Source organism: Bos grunniens, chromosome 20 (assembly GCF_055505025.1).
Source record: "Bos grunniens cultivar Pamir isolate PY7600 chromosome 20, Bosgru_T2T1.0, whole genome shotgun sequence".
NCBI lineage: Eukaryota > Metazoa > Chordata > Mammalia > Artiodactyla > Bovidae > Bos > Bos grunniens.
Genome location: NC_141184.1, coordinates 15,482,431 through 15,496,204, shown reverse-complemented (window position 1 = coordinate 15,496,204; position 13,774 = coordinate 15,482,431). Strand labels below are relative to the sequence as shown.

The 13,774-nt window shown below is 46.0% G+C and overlaps 1 protein-coding gene across 6 annotated transcripts in view; it reads left to right on the top strand.

The window, feature by feature from the left end:
* MYO10 (myosin X) overlaps window positions 1-13,774 on the top strand; it is a 260,576-nt gene that overhangs the window by 137,713 nt on the left and 109,089 nt on the right. For all 6 annotated transcript variants that reach the window (XM_086362496.1, XM_086362497.1, XM_086362494.1 and 3 more), the window contains 5 exons: window positions 8,745-8,879; window positions 10,768-10,892; window positions 11,568-11,581; window positions 11,698-11,782; window positions 12,761-12,864. In XM_086362496.1, the coding sequence (XP_086218622.1) occupies window positions 8,745-8,879; window positions 10,768-10,892; window positions 11,568-11,581; window positions 11,698-11,782; window positions 12,761-12,864 (463 nt within the window). The remainder of the gene's footprint in view (window positions 1-8,744; window positions 8,880-10,767; window positions 10,893-11,567; window positions 11,582-11,697; window positions 11,783-12,760; window positions 12,865-13,774) is intronic.

The following is a 13,774-nucleotide window of genomic DNA, read 5'->3' as shown; positions in this document are numbered from 1 at the left end:
CTCGTTTCATATGGAAGGTTACCTTGTTAGGCTTTTAGGATTAAAAAAACAAAAGTAGCCAACCACTTCCCTTTACGAACTTATGCTCTGATGGGAAGAAACTGACATAAACATGTAATTTCAGTGCAGCCTGCCATTGCTGTCTGAGAAATGTGTACGTGGTTGCTCAGGGAAGATGACGGTAGATGCTCAAGAAGGAACTGAGAAAATATATCACAGAGGAAGGGCTGTGTGGCTATGAGCCCAAGAGTCTGTGGGAACACAGCAGGCGCAGAGGGGGGGAAGGGCCCAGAAGCATTTGAAAAAATTGGAAGAACAAGCGCAAGTCGCTCAGTTGTGTCCGACTCTTTGCGACCCCTTGGACTGTACAGTCCATGGAATTCTCCAGGCCAGAATACTGGAGTGGGTAGCCTTTCCCTTCTCCAGGGAATCTTCCCAACCCAGGGATCGAACCCAGGTCTCCCACGTTGCAGGCAGATTCTTTACCAGCTGAGCCACCAGGGAAGTCCTGGAAGAACAAGGATCAGCAAATGGAAAGCATGCCTGTAAAGTGTGGAATTTGCTAATAAGGACATGTAGGAACCAGGCTTGGTTGGAAAGGCAAAGACGGTGCATGGCTGTTCATTGAGAAAGACAAGACGTGGTGGGGAAGCTGAGGCTGGGAGCTGTGGAGTGGCTTGCCAAGGAGACTGTGAACTTTTGTCTCCTTGTGTTAGTTTCAGAGCAGAGTCCTACTTCCTGCTGCAGGGTCCCACCTTAAGGGCTCTGTCCTGCTTGCTAAGACCTGCCGACTGTATCTTCTAGGCAGTAGAGAAGTGTCCAAAGTCTTCTTAGTCAGCAGTGGAGTGATCCGTGTGTGTTCCGAGAAAATCACACGAATCAGGACAGTTTGATTCACGGGATGGAGAATGGTTGTCAGGTGTCCGCAGAGGTAGCCTCTCAGTTCAGTTCAGTCGCTCAGTCATGTCCGACTCTTTGCTACCCCATGAACTGCAGCACACCAGGCCTCCCTGTCCATCACCAACTGCTGGAGTCTACCCAAACCCATGTCCATTGAGTCGGTGATGCCACCCAACTATCTCATCCTCTGTCGTCCCCTTCTCCTCCTGCCCTCAATCTTTCCCAGCATCAGGGTCTTTTCAAATGAGTCAGCTCTTCACATCAGGTGGCCAAAGTATTGGAGTTTCAGCTTCAACATCTAGAGATAGACTCTGCTGCTGCTGCTGCTAAGTCACTTCAGTCGTGTCCGACTCTGTGCGACCCCATAGACGGTAGCCCATCAGGCTCCCCCGTCCCCGGGATTCTCCAGGCAAGAACACTGGAGTGGGTTGCTATTTCCTTCTCCAGTGCATGGAAGTGAAAAGTGAAAATGAAGTCGCTCAGTCCTGTCCAACTCTTCGTGACCCCATGGACTGCAGCCTACCAGGCTCCTCCGTCCATGGGATTTTCCAGGCAAGAGTACTGGAGTGGGGTGCCATCACCTTCTCCGAGAGATAGACTGTAGAGAGTTATATTTTCTCTGAAGAGGACATATTTTTGGCTCAGTGAGCCTGATCATTTCTGTTACCACTACTCTACTCTGCCCTTAGAGTGTGGAAGTGCTTGCAGACAGAGCACGTGTGAAATGCCAGGCTGTGTTCCAATAAAACTTTATTTATAAAAATAGAAGGGCAGATATGGAGGCCGCAGTTGGCCGACAGGTGCGCTGGAGGGGAGACTGCAGATGGATAAAGGGCCCTGTTCACAGCAGAGGCGCTTTCCTTCAGGTGTTTTTTGATCCCTCCTCCCTGATTTCCTGGGGACTTCTCCACCTTTGAGCCTCCCTGTCCCTGGTTCTTGGATCTCTCCTTTTCTACCGGACCATTGGCTTTATTACCCAACAATTTCTAGTATCTTTTACAGGATACTTGAACTTTTTTGTCTGGTGACTCAGACGGTAAATAATCTGCCTGCAATGCAGGAGACCCGGGCTCGATCCCTGGGTCAGGAAGATTCCCTGGAGAGAAGGGAATGGCAACCCACTCCAGTATTCTTGCCTGGGGAATCCCATGGACGGAGGAACCTGGCAGGCTACAGTCCATGGGTTCGCAAAGAGGCATGACTGAGCGACTAACACACTTACTTATTTTCTGTATTTTTGAAATAAGAAAAGATAAAAGATCGTCTTTGGCTCCGCAGCCTCTTCCACACACTGCCCCGCCCTCCTCCAAGCTCCCCCACCATTCTGGACTCTTCCTCGTTCTCTTGGCTCATGTTCCTCAGCTTCTGCCAGCCTGCCTTTCCTTCTGTGCATCTCCCTGCCTCCCCAGACTTCAGGGCTCCCCTGCCAACTTCTCTGTGTCCCACCCATGTGTCCACTGCCCCCAGGGCATCACCTGGTCCCTTCTGGGCATCTCAAGGGTGACCCCTCCTCAGTTCACCCTAATTTTCTCTCAGAAAATCATGTTCCTCCTATCATGCTTCTTGTTCTTAGCAAGGTCTCAAGCTGGAGATCAGAACATTAATCTTGGCTCTGTGAGTCACCCCACCCACAACATGAAGGTCAGATTACCTTTGGTCAACTGTACCGATCTCATATATACAGTTAAGTGATTATTGACAAAGATGCCCAGCTGTGTTAGCAGCATCTAGGTCATCACACTGGCTGGGAAACTCCCTGGACACTCCCGATTCATTCCCCCACCTCCCTGTCACCGAGCACCCAGACCAGGACCCCAGCCATCCCCTCCCTCCTCTGGGGACCTCTGGCTTTCCCCTTTGCTCCCCCTCTCCTTATCCTCTGCGCTCATTCCCCAACTTCCTTTCTCATGTCTCTCCATCCATCCATCCTCAATCCATTCTCCACACCGAGTGATTGGTTAGAACCTTGAACCTGATCATGACATCCTTCTGCTTAAAAACTATTCTTGAAACTTTCCATTCTGCCTACAAAAAGTTCTCAGAACTTCTAATATGGTCTCCCAGGCCCCATATCAGTGCCGTAGTTATTTTTCGTTCCCTTTTTTAAATTTTCATTGTTTATAAGGTTTTTTTTTTCTTTAACAGCATCAACTCATTTTGACTTATCTGGCCGTGCGTGTTTTCTCTGAAGCCTGAGTTTGTGTTTGTGGTCACGTTGGCGCCAGGGGTTAGGGCTGTAATCGTCAGGGGCTAATGAGACAAATGCAGGACTGGATATGTCAGTGATGTGTTCGCTGTCAGTGAAGGGGAATTAAGTGTGATTTCTGTGCGAGTGACTGTTTTATCCGGGCTGGAATACAGGAGCTAAGGTGGAATACATGACTCATCACAGCGCCTGTGGTCAAAGAGGCTGCCAGGCTCATGGGGAAGCAGTGGGCAGTCACGGTTCAAAGAGAGCTTCAGTTTTAGCAAAGCAACATTAACCAGGGGGTTAAGGTAGTCTTGTTAATCTAGATTTTATAGGTATGATAGTTTATGAGTCTAACATTTATTTTGGCTTCAGTTCTGTGGTGCAGTAAGCAAAGCAGAATATACTTAGTTATTATATCCTTAGAATGCTATAATATAGATGCTGTCTGTCGCATAGCATGTGTTATCAAGTTCCCCAAGTAAGTAACCCATTTCTGTCACTATCCGCCACCAAACAGCATCAGATCCCACAGGTTAACAGCTTGGTCCTCCGAGACTGCCTTCCTCTCCATGTCAGGTGCTGGTCATGTGGTCACCTGTGCTTCTGACCCAGCAGCTCTAGGTTGGAGCTTCCAATGACCCCCTCCTTGGGTTTGATTAATTTGCTAGAGCAAAAACATTGTTTTTCTAGAGCAGCTCACAAAACTGAAACCTTTTAGTTACTCGATTATCAGTTACAGTAAGTCCTTTATGTAGGAGTGAGTTCTGTTCCAAGAGCACGTTCGTTAAGTCCAATTTAAGTCCAACAGAGTTAGCCTAGGTATGCAACTAATGCCATCAGGAATAATAATGTGGGCACGCACGCTAAGGCGCTTCACTTGTGTCCAGCTTTGCAACCCTGTGGACTGTAACCCTCCAGGCTCCTCTGTCCTCAGGATTCTCCAGGCAAGAATACTGGAGTGAGTTGCCAAGCCCATTTCCCAGGGGATCTTCCTGACCCAGGGATCAAAACTGCATCCCTTATGTCTCCTGCATTGGCAGGCAGATTCTTGACCCCTAGCACTGCCTGGTGAGCACGCGCACACACACACACCCAAACCCAACTCACACAATCAGCTATGTAGTACTGTCCTGTAATAGGTTTATAATACTTTTCACACAAATAATACATGAAAAACCACACAGAAAACACATGAATGTATACAGTACTTTGAGGACTACAGTGGTACAGTTCAGCAGCTGGCAAACAGGGGCACGTTTGCCCCTTTGAAGTTTCGTGGAGGCGGGGAGTCACTGTATTATAGAGGGATGTGTGTAACTCAGGAACAGCGGATGGAAGCGGGGATATACAGTAGGGTGTGGGGAAGTGGGAGGAGTTCCCGCCCCTCTGGGGAGCCACTCTCCACCTCCATGTGTGCCCCAGCCCAGAACCTCTCCAAACCCATCCTTTTGGATTTTATGGAGGATTCATTCCATAGTGTGATGGATTGACTAACCCATTAGCCATGAAAGTCCATCACCAGCCTCTCCCCCTCTCTCATATGGAAAAGAACCAGTCCCATACTTGCCTGGAAAACAGTGGCCTCTCGGTAGGACCCCAGCCCTCCTTCCCTTCTCCACTGACTCTGCAGGCATCTCCCCCTCTGCTAAGGCTCCAAACCCTCCCCTCCTCATCCTTCAGGTTTCCCCCAGCTCACTTTTGTGCATGTCTCTGCATTTCAGTCCAAATGTCATTTCCCAGGAAAGGTCTTTGCTGAACCTTTACTCTCCACCTAAATTATGACTCCTCCTGTCTCCTGAGGTTCATACTTGACAGCATTAGCCATAATTTGTGGCTCTTTATCTCCTGCTGCTGCTGGGTCGTAAATACCGTCCACAGCTGTTTGTCTCCAGACTGTCTTCCCCGCCCTTAGTGCAGCCTGCTGCATCATGGCCCCATGGATACTTCAGGAGGGAAGAAGTTTCTGCAGAGATGCTCTTTGTCCATTGCTTCAAAGATGGTGTTTTGTGACCCTTGGTAAATGGGGAATGGGCTTCCCAGGTGGTGCTAGCGGTAAAGACCCCGCCTGCCAATGCAGGAGACCTAAGAGATGCTAGTTCGATCCCTGGGTTGGGAAGATCCCCTGGAGGAGGGCATGGCAACCCATTCCAGTATTCTTGACTGGAGAACCCCAAGAACAGAGGAGTCTGGTAGGCTATGGTCCATAGGATAACAAAGAGTCAGACACAACTAAAGCGACTCAGCACACAGCACAGTCACAGGCAGGGGTGGGGAGGCGAGGAGGAAGAGGAGGATTAGACAGAAGTGAGTCCTGGTACCTTGATGCTAATATCTGGGGACATCTGGCATATTTCTGAGTTTTGACCATTTGTGAGTCATTTATATTTATTCTTTGCCTTGTTCATGGCACACTTCCCCAGCCCGCTGTATATGTCCCCTTTGTAATCTGGTGCAGTCCTAATCTGAATTATGTGAAAGGGCTTTTGAGAATAGTTGTTCCCAGCCTTGACTTCTTAGTAAAATCACCTGGAAATTTGTTAAAAAAAAAAAAAAAGAAAAAAAATTACTGATTAAGTTCTATCCTTACAGGTTCAAATTAGGAACACAGCAGGTAGTTCTCATGTACAGCCAAATTTGAGAATTACTGTTGCGCAAATCTGAGTTCCTTCTTTGTTTTTAAGTTTTACTTTACGGATCAATGATGTGCCTAAATAGGTTCTGTGCTGTGTTAGGTCACATCAGTCGTGTCCAATTCTTTGGGACCCCATGGACTGTAGCTCACCAGGCTCCTCTGTCCATGGGATTCCCCAGGCAAGAATACTGGAGTGGGTTGCCATGCCCTCCTCCATGGGATCTCCCCGACCCAGGAGCTGAACCCCCATCTCTTGTGTCTCCTGCATTGGCAGGCGGGTTCTTTGCCACTAGTGCCACCAGGGAACCTATCCCATTTTTCGAGGTGGGGATGGATTGGGATTGACGTGTGTGCACTGCCATGTGTAAAACAGACAGCTAGTGGGAACCTTCTTGTAGCACGGGGAGCTCAGCTCAGTGCTCTGTGATGACCTAAAGGGATGGGGCGGGGTGGGAGTGAGATGGATGGCCAAGAGGGAGTGGGTGTGTATACACATAACTGATTCACTTTGCTCCCACAGCATTGTGAAGCAGCTATACCCCAAATTTTTTAAAAGAGATGTACTTACAGAAGATGCTTGAAAAAAATTTGCTACAGTGAGAAATGATATGGGCTGACACCTAGAGATGGATCAGTATCCTAGGCTGGTGAAGGACAGTGCAAGTTTTGGGTTTTCTTCTCCTTGATGAGTCTTTGCCCTCCACCTCGAAGAGCCTCTTCTCCATGGCTATATGGTTACCGTGTTCATCACGGTAGGTTCATTGCTGTGCTGATTGCTGTAACAGGGGCTTGCCTGGAGAATTCCATGGACTGTATGGTCCACGGGGTTGCAAAGAGTCAGACGCGACTGAGCAACTTTCACAGCCCCGTATGGGAAGGTGAGACCCCTGGCTTTGCTGTACCCATCATTTGTTCTGGAGATTTGCCATCCCGAGGGCACCCAGATGCCAGGCTGGTAAGATAGGAAGCCCAGAGGACCTTGAGGGGGTTTAGCCACCGGACGTGGAAATAACATACACCCCTCTGGCTCAGTTTAGCTTCTCTCTTGTTCAGTTGGCCATGTTCATTCCTGGTTACTGATCACTGTCCTTCATACAAGGGAGGTTGACCTACCAGCCCCCTCTGTGTGCTGGAAGATACAGAAATGGGTTTGGGGACCATGTAAAACAATATTTCTGTTTCATATGTTGTAACTAGAGAAGTTGTCACTTTCAGTTTTGTTTTAACAAAATTTAACTGCTAGGGAGATGGTATATGTATTTTTAAATATCAAGAATTATTTAAATTTTCTTCCTGCAACTTTCTCTTACTTTCTGCTACTCCTTCCTGCTAAATGCCTCCTGTGAGCCAGCTCCCGGGCTTGGCTGGTACCAGAGATGCAGAGTCGAACGTGCAGCCCCACACTAGGGAGGTTCTGGTTGCCGATGACAGAAAAGGCGACTCAAATTGGTGTCACCTGCGTGGGCCTTTATCATCTCAGGCAGCAGGGCAGGGCGGGGTCAGGGCTGTGGGTTCAGCCACTCCCACTGGCGCTTCTCTGATTATCTTGGCTTTTGCTTTCTGATCTCAAGAAAGGTGTGGCTTCCCAGGTATTTGTCATCTGCAGTCAGGGGGACACTCTGCTTGGTCTTGTGTGTGTGTGCGCACCCCACCCACCCACACACCGCATGCACATCTCCCCAGAAGCCCTCAGCATGCTTGACTTTAAGTCTCTTTGGCTGGAATCCTGACTCTTTGCCATGACCAACCACCCTATTACCTGCAGAGGGAATGGAGTTACAGTGATTGGCCTTGATCGATGGAGATTCCCCAGGGCCTGCAGTATCCAGCCGGGCATGGATGGTGTCATCTCTGAGTCATTTCCTCTCCTTTATTACATGCACTTAATCATCCGTGGTGTTTTCTGCAGAATTCCTTGTTCACAACCTCCCAGCTCTCTACACTCAGTGGGGACTGCTTCTTTAGAACTTGTTGGGACCACGCGCGTTTATCTCACCGCTTGAGCAGTTGTGAGCCTGTTACCCCATGATGCTGCTGGTGTTTGTGTGCTGTTACGTGATTGCTTTACTCTTCTCATAAGTTCTCTGTCTTTTTACTACTCCTTGGACGCAAACAGACTGGCTCTTCAATTCAGATCCCGACACTTAGCCACTGCACACCTCATGGTATTATTACAAGAATAAAAATGCCTAAGTGTGGGTCGAGCACCTTCGGGCTCATTGCTTTGTCCCCTCGATATTTATGAAAGATTGCATTTTTATTCATGTTTACCAGAAAGATACCATTAATGTGCTCATTCATATACTTAATATTTACTTGCTTACCAGAAAGATATCGTTAATGTGCTCATTCATATAGTTAATACTTACTAAGTGCTGGCCACCAGCGAGGACAGTTCAGTGAACAAAACCCCTATTCCGGCCTTTGCAGAGCTTGCGGTGCTGTGTGCTTAGTCGCTCAGTTGTGTCCGACACTTTGCGACCCCATTGGCTGTAGCCCGCCAGGCTGCTCTGTCCTTGGGGATTCTCCAGGCAAGAATACTGGAGTGGGTTGCCATGCTCTCCTCCAGGAGATCTTCCCAACCCAGGAATCGAACCCACATCTCTTACATCTCTTGCATTGGCAGGCAGGTTCTTTATCACCAGCACCATCTGAAAAGCCCCAGATGAAGCCGTTCCCTTCTCCAGGGATCTTCCCAACCCAGGGATTGAACCCACGTCTCCCACATTGCAGGTGCATTCTTTACCAACTGAGCTACCAGGGAATTGAAAGGCACTGTCCGTCTTATTACCTGAGCTTAGTCAAAGAGGAGGCTTCTGTTTAGTGGGAGGCATTGGCAACACCTAGGCCATGTGGCTAGCAGGAGGAGGGACCCTCACTTCCCTGTAACTCAGCACTTGAGTCTCTTTCCCACTGTTCAACAGTTGTTCTGTGGACACATTGGAGTGACTCCGGCCAAGTTGGTTTTTATTTTTATTTTTTTTTCACTAGAAGTATAAACGTCTCCATTTTATCTTCCAGTGGTGAAAGTGGCGCAGGGAAAACCGAGAGCACGAAGCTGATCCTCAAGTTTTTATCAGCCATCAGTCAGCAGTCTGTGGACTTGTCCTCGAAGGAGAAGACCTCCTCTGTCGAGCAAGCCATTCTTGAGAGCAGGTATTTTTCCATCGTGTTTCTTGTTCCAGCGAACAGGATCCACTGTCCTCACTGTACGACTTATTTAAGGAAGTAGTTGAAACTCGGGGTTCTGCTGCTCTGTTTCTTGACGTGGCTTTCATGATCGCTCAAGGAGAAGTCTCTACACACAGGTGGAGATTTCCGGTGACCTGACCATCCATTGCTGGGCCAGGTTTGAACAAAGGAGTGAGGAACGTTCAGAGCTGCCTCCTACTGGGCAGCTCCTGACTGGCTGTTTGGAGGCCTTGTTATCAGCAGAAATTTCAGCCTCTATCCCGCACATTGCAGAGAGCTTAGCGGTCAACTCTTGGGAAGCGTCTTGTGAGCAGAATGGTATTGTGTAGCCTCTTACCAGGGGCTTCCCTGGTGACTCAGGTGGTAAAGAATCTGCCCTTAATGCAGGAGACCCAGATTCAATCCCTGGGTCAGGAAGATCCTCTGGAGAAGGAAGTGGCAACCCGCTCTAGTTTTATTGCCTGGGAAATCCCATGGACGGAGGAGCCTGGTGGGCTACAGTCCATAGGGTCGCAGAGTCGGGCATGACTGAGCAACTTCCACGTCACTTCTTCAGTCTCAGGTGGCAAAACAATTCAGCATCAATGGCAATTACCTCAGAGCTTGAAAGAGAGCCTTGGTACAGTGCTCTCTGAAATTCTAATTAAAATGTGTAATTGCCCCGTGTCTGATTGGTATCTTTTAAGGTCCTAGAACCCATCAGTTCAGTTCAGTTCAGTCGCTCAGTTGTGTCCGACTCTTTGCGACCCCGTGAATCGCAGCACGCCAGGCCTCCCTGTCCATCACCAACTCCCGGAGTTCACTCAGACTCACGTCCATCGAGTCAGTGATGCCATCCAGCCATCTCATCCTAGAACCCATAGAGACTTTATATGTCCTGTTATTTAAAAATTAGTCCAGAAGTCAGCTGACTCCAGCCTGACATCTGTATCCTGCAGCCTATTTTGGTTTGCCTTTTTAGACTTCAAAATTTATTTTTAAAATTGTGCTAAAATATACATAACAAAATGTATATTTTGTTATGTATATATATATACACATGTATATGTATATGTGTATATATATATATGAACAAAACTTTAAATATTTTTCGATGTACAGCTTAGTAGCATTAAGTACATTCTTGTTGTGCAGCCATCACCACCAGTCTTTCTCTGGGCCATTTTCATTTTCCTCCTGCAGCCTGGTTTTATAAATAAAACTTTATAGAAACACAGACACACTCATTTGCTATCTTGTCTATAGTTGCTTTTGCACTCTAGTGGCAGAGCTGAGTAATTGCATCAGAGACCACATGGCCCACAAAGCCAAAAAGTATTTATTATCCAATCCTTTACAGCAGAAGATGGCTGACCCCTGACCTAGTCTGACCGCAGACCTAGTCTGACCACATTTTACAGCTGGACGAGACCCAAGGAAGTTAAATGAGCTCCCCTGGGACATACAACAAATGAGTGAAATTTCCAGGACTGGGGAATTTTTCAGTTCCTAGAGTTCGTGTGGGTTTGTGTGTGTGTGCGTGTGTGTGCACGTGCAACCCTTGACTTGTGTAAATAAACTAATTTGGGTGAGGACCAGCCCACATGGCCTCCTTGACGCTTGGTAGCATCCTTTGCCCACACAACCAGCTGCAAGCTCTCCTCCTCAAGATGGACACACATTATAAACCCATTTCAGCAAGTGCTGGGAAATCTGGCCCTTCTATAAATAAACATAATTGCTCTAGGGCCCTTTGCTTTCAGATTTCTCCTGCACTTGTCTATTTTGCCATTGGTGAGGACTGTTGTTAATTACATGGACCCTGATTGCCTCTCATTGTTGTCCTGGTTTTTTTTTTTTTTTTTTTTTGCAGCCCCATCATGGAAGCCTTTGGCAATGCCAAGACCGTGTACAACAATAACTCCAGTCGCTTCGGGAAGTTTGTTCAGCTGAACATCGGCCAGAAGGGAAACATCCAGGGCGGGAGAATTGTAGATTGTATCCTGTTTCATTTGGCTTTTGTGTATTAGTATTTGACTCTCTAGTAGAAACTCTTCTTTGCTTTTTCTTAAAACAGACATAGAATATGAAACATTCATTTCTGGTTCTGTCTCATTACTGCTTCTGTTTTACTCTGCTTGACCTGTTAATTATCCTAGGAAATAAGGGGCCCTCTTTCTTTTGGGAATCTCTGATTTCATGTCCCTAATCTGAAAATTTGGACTCCTCATCAAATATCATAGGCTTCCCTGGTGGTTCAGATGGTAAAGAATCTGCCTGCAGTGCAGGAGACTGGGTTGGGAAAATCCCCTGGGGAAGGGAATGGCTTCCCACTCCAGTATTCTTTCCTGGAAAATTCTGTGGACAGAGGAACCTGGGGGGCTACAGTCCATGAGGTCCCAAAGAGTCTGACATGACTGAGCAACTAGTTGTTTGAAATAATCAGTTGTTTCAAATAGCTCGATGCCTTCTAGGGCACACGTATCCCGTTTGAAGTTGGATTTTGATGTAATAGTCTGTTTTGTTTGCTTATCTTTCGGCACTGGAAGTCAGAATGTCCAAGACACAAAGAATTGTAATTATTTGGGTAACAAAGAGTAGAAAACTAAGGACTAATGGAGCATCCTGTATCCTTGTTTTGTTCCTTGACTTGCCATTGCTTTTCACATGAAGATTTATTAGAAAAAGTAAGCAAGCATGATTTAATTCACATTATCTTTAACAGTTTTCAGCAATTACTAGTTCTTGGTCATTAATCAGAGGAAACATCTCTGAATAGATATCTGGCTTCTTCTCTTCACAGAACCGAGTAGTAAGGCAAAACCCCGGGGAAAGGAATTATCACATATTCTATGCGCTGCTGGCAGGGCTAGGACATGAAGAGAGAGGTGAGTGATGGAGCCGCTTGCAGAGACATTTCCCTTTGCAACCCATCTGTGCAAGAGAAGACGGGACTTTATTGGGCTTCCACCATTTGAAACGAAATGTGCGAGATGATCAAAGGTGCTGAGTGCGTGTAGAGCCAGGTGCCGTAGAGCGAAAATCGTCAGTAGAGAAAGCTTGAGTGTTTTGGATATGTTGTGGCATCTTAGTTCTTTTCTGATTTAAAGTATATTTGTGAAAAATATATAATGTATCACAGCTGGCTTTACTTTTAAATCATACCCTAATAAAGCAAATTTCTAAACATTTGATTTTTTAAAAAAACAATCAACACAGGATCCTCATCAGTTACTTTTTTCAGTAGTGTTTTCTTCCATCCCTTCTAATCTGATAGTTTTATTTTCCCTAGATGATGATGAAGAGAGAACGTTTTAATCTTTTTTTTTACTTTTTTATTTGTTAGATTATGAAAGTATGATAACAGATTTACGGGAGACTTGGAAAATATAGAACAAAGTTACATATAATTTCAGTATATATTGCAATTATGTAAGTAGATAAATTATGATTTTTAGTTGGAGTTTCAGTATCAAACTCTCGGCAATTAATAGAATGAATATACAGAAAAGTAGGATATAGTAGACCTGAAAAGCAGCATGAACCAATTCAACATAATTAAGATTTGTACAATTTTCACACAACAGTAGGATACAAATTCTATTCAAGTTCCCATAGACTATAAACTAGGAGACACTAGAGCACATCCAGGGACATAAAACAAGGTACAAAAATCTCATGGTCTAAAGGTATTGAAATCATACAGTCTGAGAACATTTTAATCTTATTGGTGAACTATTACAAGCATAGAATTATTTTCCAAACTTTAAAAAATAAAGTTGCAAAGTGGAAAGAAACTCTTCTGAGTTCTGTCTTATCCTGGCCAGTCAAGTACTGATGTTATGTTTTTGTTTTTCTTTCTGTAGAAGAATTTTATTTATCTGTGCCAGAAAACTACCACTACTTGAATCAGTCTGGATGTGTAACAGACAGGACAATCAGTGACCAGGAATCCTTTAGGGAAGTAATTGTAAGTTACTTGCCTATCTTCTTTATAAGGGTGACTCCACCCCCACCCCCACCCCTGCAAAAAAAAGAATGAAAAGAATGAAATTGACAACTTTCATTTTCTGTTTCAAAAAATTTTTTAGTAATCACATTTGTACTGCTCTGTGAGACTAGGTCCTTTCTTCTTATCCCAAGTCCTGGAAGGGAATCGTCTCTCTTAGAAGATGGGTGAACGTCTGCATTCAGGAGCGGTGGGGATTGGCTTGGAATAGCGTTCAGAAAAATGAAACAAGAGAAAAGTCACAGGTTTGGTACTGGAGTAAGCACATCGTCTGTTTCAGGGCTTACAGTTAAAAATTGTTCTGAGTAATTGATTCCACAGTTCAAAAGAAGTCTATCAACGGTTAGACCAGGTGACTGTTGGGTCTCCTCCTGTTCTCATAGCCTGATTCCGGTAAATGATTCTTACTGCACAAACAGTGGTCATCTTAAGACACTTTGGTGTGGACCCCTGCTGTATCCTGCAGTTCTTGAATACCCCAAGGACTGCATTTAGGAAGCCTGGGCATGGTTGAGTGTGGCCGGTAGATTTCATCAGTGTGGCCTGTTCCTCTGCTCCTTCAGCATTTGGAGTCTGTAGATAGAGTTCATTCATAAATGGAGCTAACACTGATTGAGTGCTTACTATGAGGACTTAACCATGCCTCTGCTTCTAACAACCCTGTGAGGGTAGAAATGTGGTTGTCTATATTCTGTGACTCAGAGAGGTTGGTGACTAGCCTAACCACATACAGCACCTAACAGTACCAGTATCTAGACAGTCTTAACTTCAAATCCTAGACTCTAACCAGGAGGCAGATAGGTAGCCCCTGATTTCCGTGCACCTAGATTTGTCTTCCTAGTTGCTGTCAACAACTCGGTTCTGTATCGCC